Source organism: Idiotropiscis lumnitzeri, chromosome 10, assembly GCF_059441095.1.
Source record: "Idiotropiscis lumnitzeri isolate Australia: NSW breed Sydney's pygmy pipehorse chromosome 10, RoL_Ilum_1.0, whole genome shotgun sequence".
Taxonomy (NCBI): Eukaryota; Metazoa; Chordata; class Actinopteri; order Syngnathiformes; family Syngnathidae; genus Idiotropiscis; species Idiotropiscis lumnitzeri.
In genome coordinates this window covers 10,273-34,979 of record NC_142400.1, presented here as the reverse complement: position 1 = coordinate 34,979, position 24,707 = coordinate 10,273, and the positions used below count along the sequence as shown (strand labels likewise).

Below are 24,707 nucleotides of genomic sequence, written 5' to 3'. Positions count from 1 at the left end.
TGTTTATGACACATTTTATTTCTTTTTTTTTTTCAAATCGTCAGTCGTCATTTCAATTTTTCCATTCAAATCCTTCTTTTCCAATTGAAATAACACCACAAGTTGAGCGTTTATGCCGCAGGCGTCCTCAACCCCGTTCCTCAAGGGCCGGTGTCCTGCCTGTTTTCCATCTCTTCCTAATTAGCTTCTGCAGACCTTGCTGATTATCTGATCATTTGAATCAGGTGTGTTGCAGCATGGAGCGAAGGAAAACAAGCAGGACGCCGGCCCTCGAGGAACAGGATTGAAGACCTTTAGGGTGTAAATATTGATTATTAAATATTGTTTAAGACTAAGTCAGTTGATTGGTAACAGCAGAGGTCCATCGAAAGTATGAAACTGCTGAAGAAATTCTTTCACAGGACCTTTTCCTTCCTGTGATGTCGGCAGCAAGGCGGAAGAGGCGGAGGAGGTGAGCTGCCATTGTTTGCTGGACGAATGATGAATTAGAATTAGAATTAGAAATCCCTTTATTGTCATTGTACTCAAGTGTGCAACGAGATTAGAGGGCTCCCCTCTCCAGTGCAATATAACAATAATACAGACAAATATATAAATTAGATAAATAAATAAGAGAGTGCAATGGAATTCGTGGTCCCAAGGTTGAGGGCACAGGAAGTCAGAAAGGAAACGTCACACATTTTGGGACTTTTTAGCCCTCCTGGAATGTTCCTTTTCCTCTCTGATACTTAAAAAACTTAATTGTGGAAACTAACTGACATTACAGTTTTTCAAAACTGGGTTAATACTGTCCGAAATGAAAAAAAGAAAATGACTTACAACAGTCAGATTGAATTGTGATCACATTGTATGAAAAAAAAAAACCATTTATTCTATTTACTGTGCACAAAATGACACATTTAGTTGCCACTTATTAAACACATTTTTTATTTAATCTGAGTTAAACCGCAAAAAAATGTGTTGTACTCGAGCACTGATTGTGACGAGACACAAAAACGCAAAAAGTATCTTGTCATCAACTTTATTAAAGTCAATCAATCAAGCAACAAACACACACACACCCCCACACACAGATATTGGTCAAAGAAAACAAACATTTGTCGTCACCATGAATATTTTGTTCCATGACAATCAATCAGTCGTATTGATCTCCACCAGGAAGTGAAACGTAACCAGCTCAATTGGATCAATAAGAGCTGATCAATGGTCCACCTTCCACTCAGGGGCCTGAAAGACCAAAATTAGCACAGATGTGGCAAACATCTTGCAAACAACATGAACTCGTAATTGGCACGTCGGTGGTGGTGGCGAGGCAAGACGAGTTTTTAGAAATGTTTTCATTTTATGCATCAAACCCATTCACAAACAACAGGTGGCGCTATAACCACCGACTGATGGCCCCCTTTCTTGGTACAGTCGTAATTCTTTCATCTTTAAAATTCAGTGAACAGCCCGTTTATTGCACCAAATTGCGGGGAAATACATTCCAGATGTTAGGTGAAACGTTTCTTGTCTAGTTTAGCCTCGCCCACATGCATTTGCAGTGACATGCTTAAAAAACTCCAATTCATTAAAACACACTTTTTCTTGTGTTTTACTTCAGCACTTGTTCTTACTCTTGTGATGTGAAGAAATGGGAGACTGAAGAGAATAGAACTTTCTCAATTGCACAAGTGTGCCTGCTTTACGCTCTTCCATTGTCACTCTCAGTTGAAGTTTACAGTGAAACTGGCACATAAAACCGAAAAGTATCAAACATTGTACACTTTAACAGAAGAAATGTCCAACCAAAACCATTTAATTTCATCTAACAAAAATCTGCCACATTAACGCTATCATGAAAACACCATTGAGGGGCTTACAAAAAGTAGCATGAATGATACGGTAATTGTAAACGTTCAAACAATTGCTATTTTTACACAAAGAGCAACAACACATACAAAGAAAGCGTACGTAAATCTTCACAGGCATATATTTTCTATTCTCTGAACTATTATTGGTAATTAGTTGGGGCCCTTCTCTGCCCCTTCACCCTACTTACTTCTTGTGTTGACCCGCATGCTGTGCACAAAATGGAAATACACTGAAGGCATGCAACCTAAATTCCGACTTTTCTTTATGCTGTAAAAAGATCCTCACTATTTTAACTGTGGGGGGTGGCATTATGTAAATGAGCTGCTAAATTCACAAGGCCTCACGTTTTGAGAAATATTCCGGAAACAACATAATGCCACATTTTGGACAGGATTATTCATCCCCAGATGACCATGCTCCACCCTCAACTTCCGAATCCTCAGAAAGCACCGAGACCGCCTTCACATGCTCCTCCTTCTTCCAGTCTACGTCACCACCAAACCCCACATCTTGAATCCCAGATATCACGGTGGAGATGTTGTCTGATCCATAAGCGGCGGCCACTTGCAAGGACGACGCCCAAAAGTCCTGCTCTTCTTTGCAGTTGCTTTTGTGGAATTCAGACAAGGAGTCGTTCACAGCAAAGCGGCTTTTCTCAGCTTGCTCTGCAAATGTGGGGGCGCTCTCGCCTGCTTTCTCACGAACATGAGTCACAACAGATTCTTCTTCATCTTTTGGATGTCCAATGTTCTCGAGGACGTTCCATTCATCTGCCAGAAGGCCGGCAGGATCTTCAACCATGGAGGAAGTATGCTGGGGGAGGAGAACTTTTTGGTTTGGAGATTCACACTTTGACTTCTCCAGAAGCTCTTCTTCATATTCTCCCAAGTCGGGCCCATCATCAGCGTGCGTCACCATGGAAACGTTGAACTGAAAGTCATCCTCGCTTTTCTCTGGAGCTTCAAAGGAATCTTGAACACTGTGTCTCACCGTGTCTTTATCTTGGAGATCAGGATCTAAGTCGACTGGTAGGTTTACCACGACGACATTTTCTTGGTTCAAGGTCACCTCCTGGATTTCCTCCAAGTAATCATCTGGAGAGTCCAATTGAAGCTGGACAAAATCCCTGAGGTCCAGATTGTCTTCTACTTGGACATCAGGATCTATGCAGGATGGCACGTTCAACTTGTTGGCCTCTTCTTGTTCCATGGTCATTATTTCATCCTGTATGTTCTCTCCATCATGTGGAGAGTCCAAATGAGGCTGCATCAAGTTCAGATTGCATTCCACACGGGCTTCAGATTCCATGCGGGACAGCAAGTTCACTTTCTGTGCTTCTTCTTGTTTCAGTATTTGATCTTGGACCTCCTCCACATTGTCATCCGGTGGGTCCAACTGAGGCAGGATGAAAACCCCAAGGTCCAGACTGTCTTTTACTTGGGCATCAGGATCCATGGAGGGTGGTGGGTTCACTTTGTCAACCTCTTCTTGTTCCATGGTCATTGTATCAACCTGGACCTTCTCTCTTTCATGCGGTAACTCTGACTGAGGCGGTACCAAGTCCAGATTGCTTTCTACTTGGACATCAGATTCTTTGCAGGGCAGCAAGTACATTTTCTGTGCTTCTTCTTCTTTCGGCATTCCATCCTGGACCTTTTCGTCTATCTTTTCTTTCTCCTTATGATCTGGAGTGTTCAATTGAGGCAAGATTGAGTCCTCGAGGTCCAAATCCTCTTCTACTTGGAGATCAGGAACCATGCAGGGTAGCAAGTTTACTTTGACAGCCTCTTCTTGCTCCATGGTCCTTTTTTCATCCTGGACTTTCTCTCCATCACCCGGAGAATCTGACTGTGGTGGTAACAAGTCCAGATTGCTTTCTACTTGGACATCAGATTCTTTGCAGGACAGCAAGTACATTTTATGGGCTTCTTCTTGTTCCAGCATTCCATCCTGGACTTCCTTCTCTTCCATCACTTTTTTCTCCTCATGATCTTGAGTGTCCAACTGAGGCAGGATCAAGTACTCAAGGTCCAGATCATCTTCAACTCGAACATCAGGATCCTTGTAGGATAGCAAGTTCACTTTGTCAACCTCTTCTTGTTCCATGGTCATTATTTCAACCTGGACCTTCTCTCTATCATGCGGTGACTCTGACTGAGGCGGTCCCAAGTCCAGATCGCTTTCTACTTGGACATCAGATTCTTTGCAGGACTTCAAGCACATTTTCTGTGCTACTTCTTGTTTCAGAATTCCATCTTGGACCTCCTTCTCTCCCATATCTATTTTTGCCTCATCATCTGGAGTGTCCAACTGAGGCACAATCAAGTCCTCAAGGTCCAGATCATCTTCTACGTGAACATCAGGGTCCATGTCGGATGGCAATTTCTCTTTGCCAGCCTCTTCTTGTTCTATGGTCATTACTTCAACTTGGACCTTCTCTTCATCATCCTTAGTGTCCACTTGAGGCGGGACCAAATCCCTGATGTCCTGGTTACGCTTCATTTGGATGTCAGATTCCATGATAGGTTTTTTTTCCATGGTCATTATTCGATCTTGGACCGCCCGCTCTTTCACCTTTTCCTCAGCATCATCATTCGTAGAGTCCAACTGAGGCGGCACGGAACCGCTAAGGACCCGGTTGCGTTCCAATTTAAGTTCATTTTCCTTGATGACTTCTTCTCCCATCTTCATCATTCCATCCTGAACCTCCTCCTCTTCCACCTCCTCCAATATCTGAGGGTGCACAGAATCCCTAAGGTCCATCTTGCTTTCCACTTGCACATCAGATTCTGGGATTGCTTCTTTTTCATCCTGGACCTCCTCCTCTTCCACCTTCTTCCATTTCTGAGGCTGCATGAAATCCGTCAGGTCCGGTTTGTGTGTGACTTGGATGTTAATGACCTCTTTTTTTATGGTCCTTTTTCCACAAACCTCCACCTCATCCTCAGGAAACACAGCTTGGTTCTGATTCACCACCTCTCCTGCAAAGTGGGAAGCATACCTGTCAGTGGAGAGCTTCTCCCAGTCCTGTTCCACAAGTCGGTCCGTGTCGAGCTCCACATCGCCTACATCTGTCTGTGCTTCCTCATCTAAGTGGTCCTCACTGACTTCTGTGGTAGATTTTTCCAACCCAATAGCTTCCTGAGAATATTCAAAGTCGTATTCTATCACCTCTTCATCTACTTCCTCACAAAGATCCTCCATGGTACCAAAGTTATTGGCCTTGCTTTTATTCCAGGCAGGTTCCCCCGCCTCGCCGGACTTTCCATCACTGGACTCATTCTCGTCCATGTGGAACGCTTGAGTGTCAGCATCCGTCTCATCGCTGGTGTATCTGATGAGTGGACGCGTGTCAGCCAACGTGTTCTCTTGTGCATAGCTGTCACTGCCCAGCTCTGACCGCCATGACACCGAGACATTTTGGGAGTCCTCGTCCCCTTCCCTCATGTCTTTATCATCACAAAGTTCTTCAAGTTGAATCCAAATGTGATCATCTTGCTTCTTCATTTCTTCACGACTTGGCTCAGACCTTCTTGCTGAGATATATTCCTCTGGTTCCGCGTACTGTCTTTCTACCTCCGGTTTACGTTCACTTGACTCAACATTGATCTTCTTTTCTATCACGCTGTCCCATGTATCCATCTCTTCTCCATCCAGATACAACATGTCCACTGCTTTTGTCGCTGTCGTTTCCAAGGGGGAGTCGCGTATTTCCTGTCTAATGTCAATCACGTCCACGGGGTTCAACTCACATTCGGAAGATGATTCCAGAGTAGGTTCCAGAAATGCTTCTGTTCCAGAACTTGACGTTTGTTCCTGCTCATTTTCTACTGTGCATACCTCAACCGCAACAGAAGAAGAACTGAAGATCTCCTCTGTCATTGGCAGTAGTTCTCTTTTTGATTTGTGGGTGTTCGATTGTTGCTGAGTGATCGCTTTCACTCCTGACTGAAGCTGGAAGCCGACATCTGTTTTTTCCTCCACCAGAACACAAAGCGACTGCTCCTGTTTGCATGCAGACAAGGAACTGATGTGCTCATCTGTCATTCCAAGAATGTCAAGTGACAGTTCCTTGGTGCTCGATTGGTGCTGAGTGATCTCCTTAGTGAGCGGTCGAGATTCTGACTGCAGCTTCAAGCCGACAATTGCTTTTTCCGCCAACAGAACGCACGGTGACTGTTTGTGATTGCTTTCAGTTCTGGAACTGAAGGTTTTCTCTGTCACTCCCAGAAGGTCTGATGTAAGTTCCTGGGTGGTTGATTGGCGGTGACTGATCTCATTCTTCTCTTCTACAATCTTTGACCCTTGAGCTTCACTTTTTGGTGATCCTAACGGGAGCGGAAAGCCGTCGGACGCTTTATCCTTGCTTTTCCCAGCATAGTCCTCTTCTGTAATTTGAGCAGGATGTTCATCATGTTCCTCCTCACCAGGAGAAGATAGAGGCTCTGCATATGTCACTTTCTCATCCACACCCTGCGCTCTGAACTGTTCCACGGCCCCATTATGCAATATTTTGGGATAAGGACTTTCTTGTTTGGTCACCATCATTGTTGGTTCTTCATACTTGCGAGTTTGGCTTATGGTGACATGCTTTCCCCTCAAGGGTGACGTTGAAGTTATTGGCTGTCTCCAGACTGATGTGACGGCATTAAAGCGAGCAGGTCGTTGGTCATTTCCTCGTAAAGGCTTCACAGGCGTGTCTATAGGAGAGAAGATGCAGTCAATATACTACTGCTGTACAAATCTGACCTTACAACTCAAATGCAATTGCATTCCATGCTGTCTGGCTCAGCGCCACGGAGGGGAACCATCGTTAAAAGCCCCCAGGCTCCCCGTCCCTCCCTCCATGGAGCCCCCACGCTAATGGACATTATTGATTGCCATTTCCTTTTTTACGGTAAAGCCAAGCAGCCTTGTGGTGCTTTCTGCTTCGTGAACGTCCTTTGCTGCTTCTTGGATTTCATCTAACCTCCACATCAACCCCCCAAATTTGAATCAAATCATTCTAAAATGAGGGAGCTATTAGTTAAACGGATGTCATGTTAGTGACTATTTTGCATTAGGGCCCTCAAGACTAGTGATTGAATAGTCAAAGTTGGCCTTTGTAGAGCACTTGAATTAATTAAAGGTTCCAAATAATGAACGCAGTGCTAAACGACAAGCATGTAATTTGTTGCAGCCAAGCAGCGACCAAAAAAATTTTGCAAATAACGTAAAAAATAAGAAAAACATAACTTCATTTTATATAAACACCTTTCACTGAGTGAATGTTGTAGTCATGGAGGCAATGACATGCTACCATTTTTACCTTTCAATGAAATGTTTCTGGACTCTTTCAGAAGAGCGACATCATCTCGCCGTAGGCTCTTACCATCCAGCAATGCTCTGCAAAGAAAAAAGATGCTCAGCTCGAACACAAGTAGCTCGGAAACATGGAAGTATGTGGTCGTTGTTATAGGAACACACGTGTGCACACCCCCACGCACACACACACACACACACGCACACAGACACACACCATGGCTACTGACATTATTAGAAAGTCATACCGCACTAATTCACAAGCTGGCCACCATCTGATTCCCAAACTGTGGTGGATGCTACCCCTCTAAAAAAGTTGGATTTGAACCCTTTCATGATGCGGAGGGGCAGTTTGGAGGCAGTTTGCGGACTGAGGTCAGCGGCTCCAGCAGGACAACTCGGGCTGCTGCTTCAAGGACATGATGACCTTTGGTGCCCAAACAGCTGCAGCCTTGAATGTGATTTGGCTGGAGAAGATCCAATTTGGAATGGAGTGACTCAATCACACTGGATCGCACGGTTGTGTGTGAGTCATGTGCCATATCTGTTGCAGGAGACAAGACACGGCAAACATCCTCTGGCACACAGAACAAGTCAAAGTGCTCACTGCCAAAAGTGAGCCGCTTGGTTTGTTCAAAATGGACTTTTTGTGGACCTTCTTACAACCACAGCTGTGGCTGTGTTCAGAATGAACCAATCACCAATTTCAATTCATGTTAAAAAGGATCCATCCATTAGCTGTTCCGCTTGTCCTCACAAGGGTCGCGGAGAGGGGCTGGAGCCCGTCCCAGCTGTCTTCGGGCAGCAAGCGGGGGACATCCTGAACTGGTTGCCAGCCAATCGCAGTGTGTTGTGTGTTTATGTTAAAGAGGAGTCAGCACAAAATGTTCACCACTGAATGTGCCTCTGATTAACCTCAAAGTTCAGAAGTTGTTTTCCGGCAGAAGTCGGAGTCTTTAATGCCAACATTGACTGTAATTGACTGATCATTTCAGTGCAAAAATTACGCGAAAAAGCGTTCGCTGAAATGAGTTGTGTTGACTTTATAGTTTTCCCAACAAATGGGATGTTAATTGTGTTGGACATGAGGATTTTTTTTCGTCTACCTGTAGGTGAGCACCTCCAGGCCCAGCGACATCTTCTGCTGGAGCAAGCCTCGGGTCTCGTCCACCACACGATGGAGCTGCTGGCCCAGATGTTGCTTCTCCTTCTCCAGGCCGTCCCGGTGCTCCTGCACAACAGACACCAAGTAATGAGCTTAGATGGGAAAATGTCTAGATGACTCCTGCTGGTCACTTGTCAGACATTTTGGAGCCAGTGAGCATGATTCATCAATTGTTCATTAGGCTTCCTGAAGAGGACAGCTGGGAATGAGTCACTAATCCTCACAATAGGACTCTGCCCACTTCTTAGACAGGAAGTACAAATATAGCAGCTGATCGTATGTGAGTTAATTTTTTTAGTACACTATTTGAACACATGGAAGGAAGTCCACTCATCTAAAGGACTGAATTTGTGGATCGTATTCATTTGCAGTCAGTCGAACATTGGCATCCAAATAAAACTTTCGATTGTTTGTCAAATTGTGATCCTTTGTGTTTTCTGTAAAGTGCAATTAGCAATGTTGTAAGGGTTGCATGTGGTTAATCTACATCATGGATGAGCGTTCCTTGTTTAAATGAACAACTGAAATAGATTAAGTGCTCCACAATTTTCCAATTTACTGAGATGCACCGGTGTAAAGTATAATTAATAAGTAAAAGAAGCAAAAGTCAATAAAGCAGCCACAGTAATGAATTAGATCTAATTGATCCTTGCCCCGGTAAAATAGATTCAGTTAGAATAATAATTCATGAATGTAGTTTCATCCCAAAAGTGAAAGCAACATTCGCTACCCAGCCACCGTTAGGCAGTGCAATGCATTCATGAAGAAAGAAAAGAAGACTCTCACAACTACTGGAAGTGACTCAGGAAACTGAAGTATTTGCTGAAGTATTTGTAGTCGAGGATAAAGAATATATTTACAGCATGAAGCTTCGTTTTTCAAGACGTCGGGTCACTTGTATCGCAAGGCACCGCTGTATTTGAATTTCTTCACTCAATGCGTACTTTATTAGGTAGACAATCCGAATGAAATCTAATACTAAAAGTTTAGCTTTCCGAAACAATAGGATAAGCGGTGTGCATGATGACATGACATGACATTTGCATTGTTAGCTTTGCTACACCTGAAGCGTGTTTCTATATTGTCTGTGTTCTTCCCTCTGCTGCTCTGCCGTCTCCTCCAGCTGCCTCCTAACTTCCCCTTCGGAGATCATTTCTCTCTCCAGGGTCCTCAGCTGGGCCTGGTACTCGTCCTTGCGGCGTTTTGTCTGGCCCAAACGGGCTACGGTCTCCCTCACGCTCCCCTCCAGTTGGTCTAGTTGTGCCTGGCAGGCTTCCGTTGTCTCCTGCCATGCCCTGGACACCTGCTGGCTGAGTTCTACCTGAAGCAGGTCCAGATTTGAGGTGGTGCGGGATGGTGCCGAATGGATCAGCACCGTCTCCAAGCGAGCCACGTCCACCTCGTGGTTCCGAACCAGGTGCTCCATTTCGTCCTCCAGCTGCTTGATTCTTTCCCTGAGCCACCTTTGAGCCGCGTGCTCCTCCTCTAGCTCCTTCCTGCTCACCTCCATTTTGGCCTTAACCTCTGCTTGAGCCCGCACCTCCGTCTGCCAGTGCCGCTCTACCATCTGGATTTCCTCACTCAACTTGCAGACCTCCAACTGAGCGTAGACCCGCTCCGTCCAGACCTCGTTCAGGTCCGCTCTGGCCCGATGGAGAGCTTCCTTCATGCTCTTCTCCCTCACACAGGCTCCGTGGTGGCCATGTCGCAGAGCTTGTATCTCTTGGGCCAGGATCATGTTCTCCTCCTCCAGGAGCTTGACCTGACCCAGGTAGCTTTGCAGGCGGCGATTGAGGTCCAGCATCTGCTGCTTCTCCTGGGCCATGTGACGGTAATGTGCAGGTGCGTGTTGCTCCATTGCGAGGAGGTGGAAGATCAGAGTGGACCTGATAAATGAAGCTGCTGTGAGGCTGTAGGAGCTATTGAAGGAGAAAGGGGAGGAGGGTGTGTGTGGCGCGCGTGTGTGCGTGCGTGTGTGCGTGTGTGTGCGCGTGTGTGGGTGTGTGTGTGGAGGGAGGAACAAGAGGATAAAAGGGAGGAGTGGACAGAGGGGCTTTGGTTGGTGGGGGTGGGCTAGAGGCGTTGAAGTCATCTCTCATTAACTCTTTCGCTGCTATGATCGAAAAGACCTTCTTATTGTGCACGTTGGGCCTGCACGTCACGTTCAATTGATGCCCACCAAATTTGCTCTCAATAAGTAGAACTGGCTGTTTGCCTGCCAAAAACTTTGGCTCAGAAGAATACCTGAGAACAACCACTAAAATGGCCACTTGAAACCAAAACGGCAGACCAACTAATCGTCCTCTTTTTATACTGTCGCGGGTGGCACACCTGAAAGCAACCAGCCACAACTAAATCTAACTGAAAAATGTAGGATTACATTTTTTTAATCATATTTGTTTTTCAAAAATTGACAAAACACAAAATAAAATTTATCTTGTATTTTTATGTTTTATTTATTTTGCTGATCAAACAAGACTAGAGGCGAGTTCAATTTTAAAACAAAGTGGTCGTTTTAAGACGTGATGGTGATTTCAGGAGTCAACCGTTCGCTTTGTTGCCCCCACTGCGCCTGCGCAAATTGCCATACCGGAAACATGCTTGTTTTGACGCAGAAAGCGAAAACGAAAGGTTAAACGTAATTGGAAAGCGATGGCGACAAGAGAGACGACATTTTTATGCATCATCACCATTATGTCGCCGCCTTTTGACCGCCTCCACGAAGGTTACTGAGGTTGAAATGTTGTAGTTGTCTACTCCATCTGAAGTTCCTGAACGCCACATGTGGGTTCGACCGCCTCCCCTACTGCACATGCGCGAGCTGCGTTCCCGGAAGTAACGCGCTTGTTTTGACCTGGTGAAGCATCTGTCAAATTTGACTTCAGCATTGGTCTTCAAATCCGTGACAGAAGTTTGACATGAACACCGTTATGTCGCCGTCTTGCGTTCACCTCCATCAAGTTACCTGCAGTCCAAGCGAAAGAAGTTAACCGTGTTTTCGCGTCCCTCGCCTCGGCCAACAAGTTTTGTTGAGAATGGACAGCATAACGTTGGAGCTCGACGCGATCAAGTTCGCCAAAACGGCGGTTACCTACGACCACAATGGCAAATACGACGAGGCTGTCTTTTACTATAAGGTGAGTGCATGGAGCGAATGCCAACTGCTTCGTGCGTGACTGGCAGTGTGGTTGGATGAGTGAATAAGAAGTGTGACTTGTTCCCTTCAGGAGGCCGCCCAGGCCCTCATCTACGCCGGCATGGCGGGCTCCAAGATGGAAGGCATCCAGGACAAAGTCAACGAGTACCTGGATCGAGTGCAGACCCTCCACAATGCCTGTAAGACCCTCAGAAGCACAAACAAACGACACTATGAAACAACTCACTTTCTCCACTCCCCTCGCTGTCTGTCTCACATGCACCCACTCACCCCACTTGCAAAACGTTTTTTCCTTCACTGCTTGCCAGCCTCACATTCACCCACTTGCTCCACTTGCAAACCACTTTCAAGGTTCACACTCCCGTTTTCTCTTGCCTGTGTCACACACACTCGCTCACTTGCACCGCTTCGACTTGCACCATTTACCTGCCTCGACTTGCACGCACCCACTCACTCCACTTGCAAATCTTTTTCCTCACCACTGCTTCACAGTATCCACCCACTCACCCCACTCTTCACCGCTTGCTTGCCTTGCTCACTCCCCAGTACGTGCACTACTCGCAAAGTTTTCCATTACATCGCTTGCCTGCCTCACACACATGACACTGGCAAAGGTTTCCTCATGACCACTTGCCATGCTTGGACACCGTGTGGCGTCTACGTCAGCGCACAAGTGGTGACACTTAGTGTGGAAATCTCTCTTTTGTGTGGGCCTTTATGAACAACTCTGGATGAAAGATGCCCTTTTTATTTTGTAAATTGTTCAATTGTTGTCAGATTTTTGCATCACAAGGATGTTTTCATGCAGGGCATTTGTTTGTGGCGACAATCGTCAGACTTGCTCTCAAGGAAGTGCTTGCTCAATGGCTGTCTGACTTGGTTTTCCGTGACTGTTCTCACACGCTATGTATTTAAATGTGTGTGTCTGTGTGTGAACGTGTGAATGGCTGTCGCGGAAACTGGGTGGATGACATTTTTATTGTAGCAGTCAACTTTCCCAGCTATTAGTTTTGACGCGAAGGATGTTTCTCAAAATGGCAGTATTATTATTTTTGCTTTTCACTATTACACCCAAGAAGCCCTTTATGGGCAAATGCAAGCTTGACTTTTTGAGTATTTAATTCAATTAAAAAGTTAAATGCTACACAATTCTGGGAAACATAATTAGCTTTAATATTGTGGAAGAGCACAATGTACCATTTGCAGACGGTTCCTGCTGGTGTACTAAATTGTTCGCCTTTTCCCCCCCCCGCCTGTCCAGTGAGCGCAGTGGAGGCGCAAAAGAGCGACCCGCTCAAGTCTCGTCATCAGGGGGACCTGGAGCGCGCTCACTTCCTCGTCACGCAGGCCTTTGAGGAGGACGCCAAGGGAAATGACGACGAAGCCGTGGAGCTCTACACTCAGGCCGTTGAGCTTTGCATCAAGACGGTCGGTCTCCTCCTCGTCTTCGAAATGCTCGCCGACACGTCCGCGGCGTATCGCCTCATGCTCTCCTCTTATTGTCATTTTGTATCCTGCGTGCGCTACATTCACGTTCTTCACATGTTGACAGTCCAACGAGACGTCTGACCAGGCTATGCAGACCAAGCTGAAGCAGTTGGCCCATCAGGCTTTGGACAGGTTGGTTTCAATGTCCGAATGTTGGTGAACAATCGGTGCCCGGATAGTTACCAGTGGCAGAAATGTTATTGCGAATTGTCTGTCTTCTCCCCATGTGACGTCATGGTGAAAAGGTCTAAGTGTGTCACCAATGTGACCTGACTAAAAGTCCCGCGGTGTCCCTCAGGGCTGAAGGTCTGAAACAATCGCAGTCCAAGCCCGGTCCGTCACAGGCTCAGGACAGGGCGGGACCATCGGGGGTGAAGCCCGGCCCGTCTGGACCCGTCCGTCAGTTTTTCCCACTGGGTCCCGACTTTTCCCTCAACGACCGCCCGCAACCTCAACCCATGAGGGCGGTCCAGTCCAGTGAACCGCACGGTCAGCGATACTCTTCCGACGAGATCGAGGTTCTCAGGTCAGTCGTGTTCTTTGGCTTGTATTCTTCTCATGCACGTGCAGTTCTCCATGTTTTTCGTGTCTTCTTCTAGATATGTTCTTTAAGTTGCCCTCGTTGTATCCTCGTGTTCTTCCACGTTCTCATCGTGTTCTTTTGTGGTCCAGATGTTCTCCCTTTGTGTTTTGCTTTGTTCTTCCACATGTGTTGTGCTGCATTTCTTCTTTACATTCTTCTAAATGTTCTCATCTAATTGTGTCGTGAGAACATGCTCGCCGAGGACTCTTTATCTTCTATCTGTGTGTTCTTTGTGTTTTTGTATGTTTTCCTCATGTTCTTCTATATGATCCGCTTATGTTCTTGTGCATCTGGTATGTACGCTATTTTCTGCACTTGTTCTTTCGGTTGGTCAGAATTTTTTACTCATGAAGGCCTCAAGGCTGAGATCAATTTTGGGCGCCAAGGCAACCTGATTTCTCAATGGTGTGTTAGTCTCGAGCCCGGTTGTATTCTTTTTCATGTTCTTCCTTACACTCCTCTTCTTGTGCTCTACTCATGTTTTTGAAATATCTTCTCCTCTAATATTGTTGCTCGACACGTTTGTTGTTTTTTTCTACCGAAAAAAACTGGCACTAAACTACTGCCATCTTTGCAGGAGCACTTCGACAATCAACGCCATCGCTTACGTTCCCTTCATGAGTGTGGACCTCAAGGAGCGCTTCGCCTTTCCTGTGCCGTTCTCGTGAGTCCAGATGATCTTGCGCCACCAACTTTTTGATGTTGGAATGTCTTTTTTTTTTTTTCTCCACCAGGGACAAATCAGGCACCCTGGCTCTGTCACCCAAGCAGAAAGTCATCTTCTCCCGCTGGGTCCGTCCCGACGAGCTCTGCACCAGTCCCACCATGATCATGTCGGTGTCCAGCTTCAGCATCAAGCAGGTCTGCTTTTATTCTCGCGCCTCCTCACGCAACTTTGCTCCTGGCTCAACATGAGTGCTTTAACGTGCAGACGGTGGTGTCCGACTGTTCCTTTGTGGCCTCGCTCGCCATCAGCGCCGCCTATGAGAGACGCTACAACAAGAAGCTCATCACCAGGTACATTCACTGACTTTGGAATCGATGTTGCGAGCGGACTTACAAAATGAATGGTTCAAATCTTTGCTCTCTCTCGATTTCAATGTCGGCTCTCGTCCGTCTCTATTTCTGCCCCGGGGTGTGATTGAAACGCTGTAATCATGCAAACGATTTAATATGACTCAAAAAGAATAAAGATGTTGCGCTACCATTTGGTGAAATCGTGTGGCAGCCATTTTGCTAGCTAGCAGCTGGGCAATCATTGATTTTTATCTTGATTAAGTTTATCCTGCTGGATGATTTTTCAAGATTCTTTTTTTTTTTTTTTTTATAGCATCTGTACATCATGTGCACTGCTTACACCAACAACATGGATGCAAACAGAGCAGCGTGACTTTACAAAAGCACAGTCAACAAGAAACCTTTCGAACCCCGGTCATGTTTACGTACATCCTTTTTTGGACAAAGTATTGGCGGCAACAGTTCAATCATTAATTATTCTAATAATAAATTTCAAATTGTCCAAATCCTCACAATTGTATCCTCTCAACCGTAAATATTTTTGTAGTCCTCTGTGAAAGCAGACTCTTTTTCAAAATATGAAATTTGCAAACATCTGATTTTACTTTGAACTACATTTTTTACAATGCAAAGCAGTAACTGAATCCAAATTAATTTATTTTCTGCACTGTCAATCTGAAATAATTTTGGATTAAAATGGATGCAAATTAAATTTTTATTTTTCAAATCGGATTCATCGATTAATCAACAAAATGATGTCAGATCACTCTAATTCTAAAATAATCATTAGTAATTGTACTCATTTTCAAATTATCTGTGAAAAAAATGCATACCTGTATTATTTCTGTGGAATTTGATGCTGTCGTTAAAAAAAAGGTTAAAATAAGCCTGTTGGGTGACCAAAGAAATGAAGCAAATAAAAAAGCAAAACTCGTTTTGAATAATGTCATTGTGATTTTCTATCTCTACAAATGAAGGGAAAATTCAGAATTTTTTTGTTTTCTTTAAGTGGAAGGGCGGCACGGTGGCCCGACTGGTTAGCACAATGGCATCACAGTGCAAGACGTTGGGGGTTCAATTCCGGCTCCGGCCTTCCTGTGTGGAGTTTGCATGCTCTCCCCATGCCTGCATGGGTTTCCTCCGGATACTCGGGTTTCCTCCCACATTCCAAAAACATAAATTGCCCCCAGGTATGAGTGTGAGCGCGGATGGTTGTTCGTCTACGTGTGCCCTGCGGTTGGCTGGCAGCCAGTTCAGGGTGTCCCCGCCTACTGCCCGAAGATAGCTGGGATAGGCTCCAGCACCCCCCGTGACCCTCGTGGGGAGAAGTGGTTCAGTTAATGGATGGATGGATAAATGGAGGGGTGAAACACGTAAGCTTACATTATATGGCTTATTCACCAGGTACTACACTTTAATCAAAAGTTGCTTGCAAAGGCCGGGGTGGGAAGATGGAGCAAGAAAGTAGCAACCGACCCGAATAAAATGTGTCACATCCTCACTTGTGGTGCTGATGTCTTTCAGCATCATATATCCTCAGAACCGACGAGGGGAGCCCGAGTACAACCCGTGTGGGAAATACATGGTCAAGCTGCACATCAACGGCGTTCCCCGCAAGGTAAAAGCGGCACACAGAAACGTTCCGGAAACGGACAACGGTAGTGCGTCTCCCCACGCAGGTAATCATTGACGACTTTCTGCCGGTGGACCGCGGCGGTGAGCTGCTGTGCTCGTACTCCAGCAACAGAAATGAGCTGTGGGTGTCGCTCATCGAGAAGGCTTACATGAAGGTGATGGGAGGGTACGACTTTCCCGGCTCCAACTCGGTAGGCGCCGTTGCGCTTTCTACATATTTCCGTCTCCTCCCTTCTCTGTGTATTTCTCATGCTATCCCCCCACCCCCACCACCACCAATCAGAACATTGATCTCCACGCGCTCACCGGCTGGATCCCCGAACGCATCGCCATGCACTCGGACAATCAGTCATTCAGCAAAGACGACACTTTCCGCATGCTCTTCCAGAGGTGAGGCCCAAATCTGGTTTGTTCATTGGGAAAGTTTAAAAAAAGAAAGAAAAAAAAAAGACTAACCCTAACCAGCAGATAGCAGCATTGGCTCTTTTCGATGAGATCACCATGTATCAAACATGCATGCCGCTTGTCTGGAAATTTGACTGTTACAAGCAGCTTGTGAGTGATCGAAGTGCTTGTCACGTTAAATCCATTAATAAGTGTGTCACAAAACAGAACAGATGACGGAGATTATTTAAATTTAGAAGTAGAAGCGATGATTCAATGTACGGCGTGCACACTCTACTAAATACTTCTACTCCTTAATAGCATACAACTAGTTTGTAAAGTTTGACAAATATAAAATTGTTACCCTGGTAAATATTAGTAAATACATCATTTTACCCTCCAAAGCACATTTTCATTGTTGTTGGCATTTTTTGTTGTTTACTTAATTACTGTTCAGATGTTTGAAGCGTAAGTAAAGCAAAAATTATTAGCATCAAAGCTTGTATTCTGAGTATTTTGGTCCAAATAAGTGATTTGTGTGAAACCGACCCTTGTTTTACTGCCGATTGCTAAACAATGAAAAAAGATTGGAATGAACTCTCTTTTTGTGTGATGAAAGAAGAGAGTCCAATCTTTCTATTGGTAGTTTCTGCGACGACGTAGTCATAAAATACAATATTTAAATGAGTCTGAATTCTCTAAATTGGCACTCGGTAGGTTCTCTTTGTTTGAAAATGGCTGGCATTAAAAAAACCTTCGTTTCCTAAGAGTATATTGTGATTTGGTCACCCTGCGTCCGCAGGTTCCACAGGGGTGACGTCCTGATCACCACGGCAACCGGCGTGATGACTGAGGAGGAAGGGGAGCAATGGGGCTTGGTGCCAACTCATGCCTACGCAGTCCTCGACATCAGGGAATACAAGGTCAGCCTCGACCGAGCAGCACGATCACGCAAGTCGTAAGTCTTTCTGACCCGCCACTACCTCTGGTAGAACATGCGCTTTCTGCAGCTGAAGAACCCGTGGAGCCACTTGCGATGGAAGGGCCGTTACAGCGAGCGAGACGACAAGAACTGGACTCCCGAGCTCCTCAAATACCTCAACTTTGACCCCAAGACGGCACAGAAGTTTGATAATGGTACTTGTGATGACATTTGTATCTGTCAGGGTGGAACTCGGTTAGCCATCGTTTTTATATCAATGTCACAATACGTTTGATCAATTATAAATGCAGACAAACAGGAAGTGTTTCACAAAATCTAAAAAAGTAAGAATTGTAGCCGTCGTTGGCCAATTTTTTTTTTTTTTTGTCTGTACCCCCTACTCCCTTCAGGTGTGTTTTGGATCGCCTGGGAGGACTTATGTCAGTACTATGATGTCATTTACCTGAGCTGGAACCCCGCCCTCTTCAAAGAATCCACCTGTATCCACAGGTTTGTGTGTGCAAACTCTTGCGCAAGATCTTCTCGGAGCAAATAAGCCTGAAGTGCGTCTTGTACTTTTTGTGAGTCGTGCAGCAGCTGGGATGGAAAGCAAGGCCCGGTCAAGGATGTCTACAGTTTAGCTAACAACCCGCAATACAAGCTGGAGGTGCAGTGTCCAGCAGGGGGCGCTGCCGTGTGGGTGCTACTTTCCAGACATATCACTGACAAGGTGGGGGCTGTGCAGAGAGAAAACCTGCTCATGATTGAATAGGATACATTTTTTTATCCATTTATTTTTTTTTGTCATTCAGGAGGATTTTGCTCAAAACCGCGAGTTCATCACGCTGGTTGTTTACAAGACGGACGGCAAAAAGGTTTACTATCCAGGTCTGACATGGAAGTTCAAAAAAGCAAACCAAAATATTCAATTCATTTAGAATTAGAATTAGAAATCCCTTTATTGTCATTGTACTCAAGTGTGCAACGAGATTAGAGGGCTCCCCTCTCCAGTGCAATACAACAATATTTACAGTTGATACAGGTGGTCGTGGGGGCTCATATACGATTCTGTATTTTCACAATGTGTAGAATTTGTAAAGAGAAGAGTACCAAAATGTACTTTTCACTTATTTTACCATAAAAAAAATCCTACATGAATATAACATAAAATAATAGCCACATAACAAATAAATGTGTCTCATAGCGCAGAAATGGGACACAGCACGTACGGTATAAAAAGACGCTTCCATATGGTTTTCGATATGTCTGTGCAAAACTATTTCAAAATGGAGCCATTTGTACCAACCAGCTTTCCAATAATAATATTTGGAGAGCGGTTTTCTGGTTCCGTCCCCCCGTAGCACATTCATATGACACAGCGTACATAACGTGGCACATGAATACAATGCAATTCTTATAAGCTTGAACAAAAACCAAATCAAACATATTTGGGGGTTGTACACCATGTTGAAATCAACATTTGTGTGATCACCGTTGACACAAAGTGATTTGAATATTTTGTCGCAGTCTTATTGTGCACCACTGAAAATTACAAAGAGACTGATGCACAGATTGTTACACATACTTTAGTTTAATAGCAATCAAAAGTGAGTATTTGTCTATTGGCTGCCATTACCTTGGGTACAATAATGAATTGTCCTGTAACTGTACTCTGGATTACAGCCGAGCCCCCTCCTTACATCGACGGCATTCGGATCAACAGCCCCCACTATTTGACCAAGATCCGTGTGAGCGGCGCCGGGTCGCACACCTTCACGCTGGTAGTGTCGCAGTACGAGAAGCAGAACACCATCAACTACACGCTGAGGGTACGAGAGCATTCGTGTTGTCACACAACGTCAAGACATCGTTTCTCAGATGGCTTGCCTCAACGAGTTTATTTGAAGTTTAAAGAATTGTGCTTGGCTGGCATATTTTCGCATAAAAAAAAAACAGCAAACAAACACTTGAATAGGAACTGTGTATGCTCCATTGTGTAGAGAAGAGGGAGGACGGACCAGAGGGATTTGCGGAGGCGTCGTGTTTTTGTTTTCTTTAGCACAGTGTATTTTCCTAATTTCCTAGCATCCTCTGACTTCACAACCTCTTCCATTTGAAAAAAAGAAGTGAAATTTCTTTAGAAGTATTTCTCTTTGTATTCATAGATGGTTTTGCAGTATTAGTCCAACTCTGCATAGTGTCTAGTTTTGGTTCCATTTTAAAATGCACTAAACAATTACAATTAGTACAAATTTGATGGCCACAGTATTGCCTTCAATTTAAACTGCACCATCAATTGGAAACGTCTCAGAAATGCTGCTACAAGCTGAAAAGTTGAATCAAAATTGAATGTTCTATCATCTTATTTGTACATTCTTGAAAGAATTCAAGATAGAAATTGCATTAGCAACCAGCATAATGTTGTGAAATGCGCCTTATAAATAAAGTTGTATTGTGTTGTAACATGCCGCAATATACATAAGATCCAATTAGTCGACTAATTGCGACTACTGTAGGTGATTAGTCGACTAGCAAAAGGATTGTTTGTGGCAGCACAATTCCACTCCAGCAGTTATTTGTTCTTGTTGTGCTTTTATTCATCAAGGTTTAAATTCCAAGATGTGCATTGTGTGTGATTTGCAAACTGAGGCTGTTTTTTATATAAAAGATGCAATCATGCCATCCCTAGCACAGGTGATGATAGTGAGCAGAATGATCATTATCATCATGATATTGCTGGAAAAACATGTATGCTTTTTTCACAGCTTAATAAATGGCAAGTCTGGCTTTTGTTACTGGACGACCAGAGACGGAGCTAGGGTGCTGCCTGCCACAAGGCGAGCAGCTTCAACTGCGCAAGTGGAGCCCAGAGTGTAGGAAAGAAAATTTCACTACTTCGTAGCGTATAAGAAAGCATAACATGGATGAAAAAAGTCACCGTGGAGACTCAAATGTACAATCAGCCAAAGGGTGTTGATATGCTACAAGTGATGCTATTCTAATTGCCAGTCTGAAACGATGTGCGATTTTATTTTTTTGGTCCTGTTTCTGCAGGTCTACACTGGTTGCAAATTCAACTTCTCCAAGATCCAGAATCCCTTCACGCACACCAAAAGGGTAAGTTTTTGGGAGTGTGTCTTTTTTTTTTGAGTGTTTTGGTGCTGCACACCAAAAGGGTAAGTTTTTGGGAGTGTGTCTCTTTTTTTTTAGTGTTTTGGTGCTTTTGTGCGCGTGCACGAGCGCGTGCGCGTGTGTGTTTTTATTTTAGTGCGCTTGTTTGTGTTGACTATTTGCTGCGCTGCTCACTGCTCAGATTAACGGCCAGTGGAAAGGCGCGAGTGCCGGCGGCTGTGGCAACTATAAGGACTCATACAAGAACAATCCAGTCTACCAACTGCAGCTGGAGCGCTCCGGTCCACTTCTCATAGAACTGCGAGGTTCCAGGTCAGTCAGTCCCACCCACCATCTTTTTTTTTTTTGGTTTGTTTGTTTTTGTGCTCCCAAATATCTTTTCTTCGTTGTTACTCAGCATACAACATAGCAATTTTTACGGGGGGGGAAAAAAAAATCAATCTCAATTTGCTTATTATTTACAAATGACATAACTGCAGCAGACAGCGAAAGTCGAGGTTGAATTTTGATCTGGCACAGCGCAGACGTCCGCTACAAATCGATTGAAGCGCCCTGATGCTCATTCACGGCCTCTTTGTGTAACGTGTGCGTTTTGACAAACGGTCGCCTTTTCAACACACCGGTCGAGTGGGAACAAAAGACAACCATGTGATGATGCAAGGTACCGATTAGGACGCCGCTCCCATCGGCATCCGATTTGTCACCTTTGTCAATCCGTGTTCGGTGGTGGAAGCGCATTTTTAATGCTCTCCATTCAAGATGCTTAGGTTTTTGGTTCCCAAACTAAAAGCACTCCCATTTCCATGTCGATGTGTTATGAGTGACGTGTCCTCTACATGTGTGTTGCGTGTACGCAGGCAATACAGTGTTGGCTTTGAAATGGTCACCGTGTCGACCGCAAGCGAGGCCAGCTCCACTTCCAAGAGGAGCAGCGGAGATTACAGGTACGCCGCACGCACTCAAAAGGGAGTTCACACTTCAGGCACTTGCATGTCTAGTTTGGGGGTGTCAAAATTCATCAAATTAATCAACAACTGTTTCAATAGCTTGTCAATCGCTTAGAACCGTTGTTTTTACTTCATATCGTCCAAATCCCATGCTTTCAGACTCTCAACAGAAAGCATTGTCTAACATCTGTCATCTTTCATGAAAGAAAGACTGATTATCTTTTGTGTTTGATCAAAATAAAACATTTGCAAACAATGACGGAACCAGTGACTGTTGACTCGTTGTTATTCATCACTAATTGATAAAAATAAACAATAATTGGTTAATAAACAGTATAAGCAGGGGGGGTATATTTTGCAGTAGACTTTAATGCAAAACAAAAATTTATCTGATTATTTGATTCATCAATGGAATGAGCAAGTCTAAAAATATTTGATAGTCACAACCGTGTCCTGGGTTAGGATTTTAAACAAGCATAAGGGTTCAAATTAGGAATTCAAGATTGGTTTAGGGTTTTGAAATTCAATATTAAATCCTTCAAATTTGGAGTTCCAATTTGAGTATCGAATTTGGGTTTTAAAAACGGGATAGGGATCAAGGTTTTAACTCTAGTAAGCAAATTCCTGTTATCGGTACTCGCCCATCCCTTGTGAGGATAAGCAGCTCAGAGAACGGCTGTATGTTGCTCGCTCGCCCATCCCTAACCAAGACTGCTCAGACACTAAAAAATTTTTCTACGACAATTCTTTGGAATACAGGGTCGTTGGTAAATTGTGGTTACGCTGTATTTGACTTGAAACAGGCTGTAGGGTTTCAAATTTGCCGTAGGAGCCCTGGTTTGTGTTTTAAGCAAGGGTTGAGGTTTCAAACCTGGTTTGAGGTTGCTGATTGGGATTTTGAACCTGTTTTCGACTGTCAAACATGGGTTACACTTTCAAGCAACAAATTAGGATTGCCAAACAACAAGATCAAAGACATTGATTGTTGTCGTGTTGTTCTGGCAGATGTGGCTTCTGCTACATGGATTGTGAGCAGGTGCCGGCGGGCGTGTACAACGTGGTGCCCACCACATTCCTACCCAAACAGGAAGGCCCCTTCTTCTTGGACTTTTCCAGCACCGCCCCACTGAAAGTGGCCCAGCTGCAATAATTGCCCATCGGACACGGCCCAAACGCGCCAGTCTGCAAGCCAATCTTTTTTTTTTTTAAACAAAATGCTCATGAAATATGGTTGTCTGTTCTTATGATTGAGATGCATTAAACGGGCATGTATGTACTGTATGTCAATTATTCACACAGCTGGACTCTGTCCTTATTTGTCAAGTTGTACATCGAGAAATATTACAGCGCTGATACTTCACCAGGGGTGTTAAAACGGGTAGAAGTTCAAAATGGCTCAAAGTTGCAACTCCAACTTATTGCGTATGGTAGAAAAAGATTTACACTAAAATGTCCATTCTCTCCCACTATAGATCACAATTTTGGTTTTTGGTTAAGAAGGAGGAGGGGGACCCAAAAGCACGGAGTGGGCTATTTTATTTAAAGGAACAAAAAAGGCAAACAAGATACTCAGATAAACAAAAATATCAACGTGTAAAACAAGGATCATGTCATGATCTGTATTTGTGGTTTTTGGTTTAGTATTTAGTTTCATGTTTTTTCCTTGCGTTTGGTGTGTCTCGCCATGTCCATTGTGTCCACGTGTTCTTCTACCCAAGCCCCACTGTTAACCAATCAGGTCCTTCCAACCCTTTTGTGTCTTGTACAGGTGCTCTTCGTCAATTTTCTTGTATTTAGTTCCCTGTTTTCTTTTAGTTCTTGTCAGTGCATTGTCCTTGTCAGTTGTCGTTGTCAGATGTTCATGTCAGTCTCTACGTCCAGTTAAGTCCAGTCCTTGCGTTTTGTTGCTCCCATTTGTTATGTACTCTCCGTTCCCTCTCTTTTATTAATTTCCAGACGTTCCTGAACATGTCTCTTCAACCTAAAGCGGTGGAGCAGAAGCAAGATTCTTCATTTCAAAGCAAGAACATTTCACATGGATGTTTATTGCAATCTATCCATATCATTGCTCGAGTTTTTCAACTTCATGTAATATCCTAGCAATAAAGCAAATGTGTGATAATACTTCATAATTACTCTTTCAGTTATGCATCTGCTTATGGTTATTTGACTTTGCAGACTATGTCTCTATCTGTCCAACGCTCCATCCATCCATTTATCATCCACCGTTTGTAACCCATCTCTTACATCCTGAGTAAAATAATCTCAAACCACCATCAACCCTGCCTTCCTCGATTCTAACCGATACACTATTCTGTTTCCTGTATACACCCAAATTGATTCGGTATTGACTTGACAAAGAAAGGCAGGTGGACAAGTGACAGAGACGATGAAACAAGGTCTCAAAGGAAGCAGGAAACTAAATTCAAACAAATTGACGAGACAAGGAATACCGAGTACACGACACAAAGGGATGGAGGCAGCTGATTAGTAAACACAAGGGAATGGGACGACAAGCCCATTGGCGTCAGAGACTGATGATTTTGCGAGCATAACAAAGATGACATGAAACTAAAAGTTAATGCCTCAAAAAAACGTAAGTGATTGTTGGGAACGTAACAAGCGCATGCGTGTGCACATGCTGATCAAACAATCGTGACCGTGTCCCTCAAAATACAAGTAGGCTATTCAGCAAGTGTTTTTGTGCGGATATACAAAAAAAAAATTTCAATAAAAAAAGTCATTAAAAAAAACAACCCTAACCCTAATCCTAACCCTGGGACTTGAAATTCCACACAGGCATAGTACAGGGAATAAGGTTCCACTTAGTTTGAAATTGGTGTTTTAGCTGTTTATTTTTTTTACATTTGTCTTTATATTACTGGGCCTGTTTTATTTAATGGTGATTACAATGTATCTAATAATCAGATACTCGTATACCATATAATCCTTGATAATTTAATAATTTTTCTGAATTGAATATGTGATTTTGTTTTATTGTTTGTTAATTAATTCAATAAAGTTGTTTTCAAAAAAGAAAAAAAGTCACGTGTCCATGTTCAAAATTTGAACGTCAACTTGTTTGTCTCACTTCTTTTTCTCTCATGTACGCCCCTCTCCCC

At 44.1% G+C, this 24,707-nt stretch overlaps 2 protein-coding genes and 1 long non-coding RNA gene across 5 annotated transcripts; 2 read left to right on the top strand and 1 right to left on the bottom strand.

Moving 5' to 3' along the window:
* The first annotated feature begins 229 nt into the window (after positions 1-229).
* On the top strand, positions 230-8,675 carry LOC148328387 (uncharacterized). The gene is made up of 3 exons (XR_015845700.1): positions 230-451; positions 7,194-7,292; positions 8,268-8,675. It is a non-coding gene; the product is annotated as an uncharacterized LOC148328387 (long non-coding RNA).
* On the bottom strand, positions 1,052-10,193 carry LOC148328386 (uncharacterized). The gene is made up of 4 exons (XM_088307685.1): positions 9,384-10,193; positions 8,262-8,386; positions 7,163-7,239; positions 1,052-6,554 (listed from the first exon to the last, which is right to left on the bottom strand). Exons 1-4 carry the CDS (start codon positions 10,176-10,178, stop codon positions 2,248-2,250), a joined length of 5,304 nt encoding a protein of 1,767 aa, XP_088163811.1. The 5' UTR covers positions 10,179-10,193; the 3' UTR covers positions 1,052-2,247.
* A 775-nt stretch (positions 10,194-10,968) lies between these two features.
* On the top strand, positions 10,969-22,881 carry capn7 (calpain 7). Of its 3 annotated transcripts, XM_088307485.1 has the most exons (21): positions 10,969-11,457; positions 11,548-11,656; positions 12,739-12,905; positions 13,030-13,097; positions 13,264-13,491; positions 14,126-14,212; positions 14,283-14,409; positions 14,480-14,565; positions 16,090-16,183; positions 16,245-16,391; positions 16,484-16,590; positions 17,387-17,507; positions 17,577-17,721; positions 17,917-18,016; positions 18,101-18,236; positions 18,319-18,394; positions 19,190-19,335; positions 20,561-20,623; positions 20,820-20,950; positions 21,496-21,582; positions 22,591-22,881. In XM_088307485.1, the coding sequence occupies exons 1-21, from the start codon at positions 11,356-11,358 to the stop codon at positions 22,733-22,735; spliced, it is 2,472 nt and encodes an 823-aa protein (XP_088163611.1). In that variant the 5' UTR covers positions 10,969-11,355; the 3' UTR covers positions 22,736-22,881. The 3 variants fall into 3 exon arrangements, 1 of the variants encoding a protein (XP_088163611.1); XR_015845666.1 differs by lacking the exons at positions 21,496-21,582; positions 22,591-22,881 and adding an exon at positions 20,272-20,384 and having other exon boundaries at positions 20,562-20,623; positions 20,820-20,904; XR_015845667.1 differs by lacking the exons at positions 21,496-21,582; positions 22,591-22,881 and adding an exon at positions 20,272-20,379 and having other exon boundaries at positions 20,820-20,897.
* The last annotated feature ends 1,826 nt before the right edge of the window (positions 22,882-24,707 follow it).

Excerpts from the sequence above, each read along its gene's own strand:
- LOC148328386 (XM_088307685.1), bottom strand. The coding sequence starts at position 10,178 with ATGGAGCAACACGCACCTGCACATTACCGTCACATGGCCCAGGAGAAG. Across the intron at positions 8,387-9,383 it reads AATATAGAAACACGCTTCAG|GAGCACCGGGACGGCCTGGA; the intron begins GTGTAGCAAAGC and ends TCTGTTGTGCAG. Across the intron at positions 6,555-7,162 it reads CAGAAACATTTCATTGAAAG|ACACGCCTGTGAAGCCTTTA; the intron begins GTAAAAATGGTA and ends TCTCTCCTATAG.
- capn7 (XM_088307485.1), top strand. The coding sequence starts at position 11,356 with ATGGACAGCATAACGTTGGAGCTCGACGCGATCAAGTTCGCCAAAACG. Across the intron at positions 14,213-14,282 it reads GCCTTTCCTGTGCCGTTCTC|GGACAAATCAGGCACCCTGG; the intron begins GTGAGTCCAGAT and ends TTTCTCCACCAG. Across the intron at positions 20,951-21,495 it reads ATAGAACTGCGAGGTTCCAG|GCAATACAGTGTTGGCTTTG; the intron begins GTCAGTCAGTCC and ends GCGTGTACGCAG.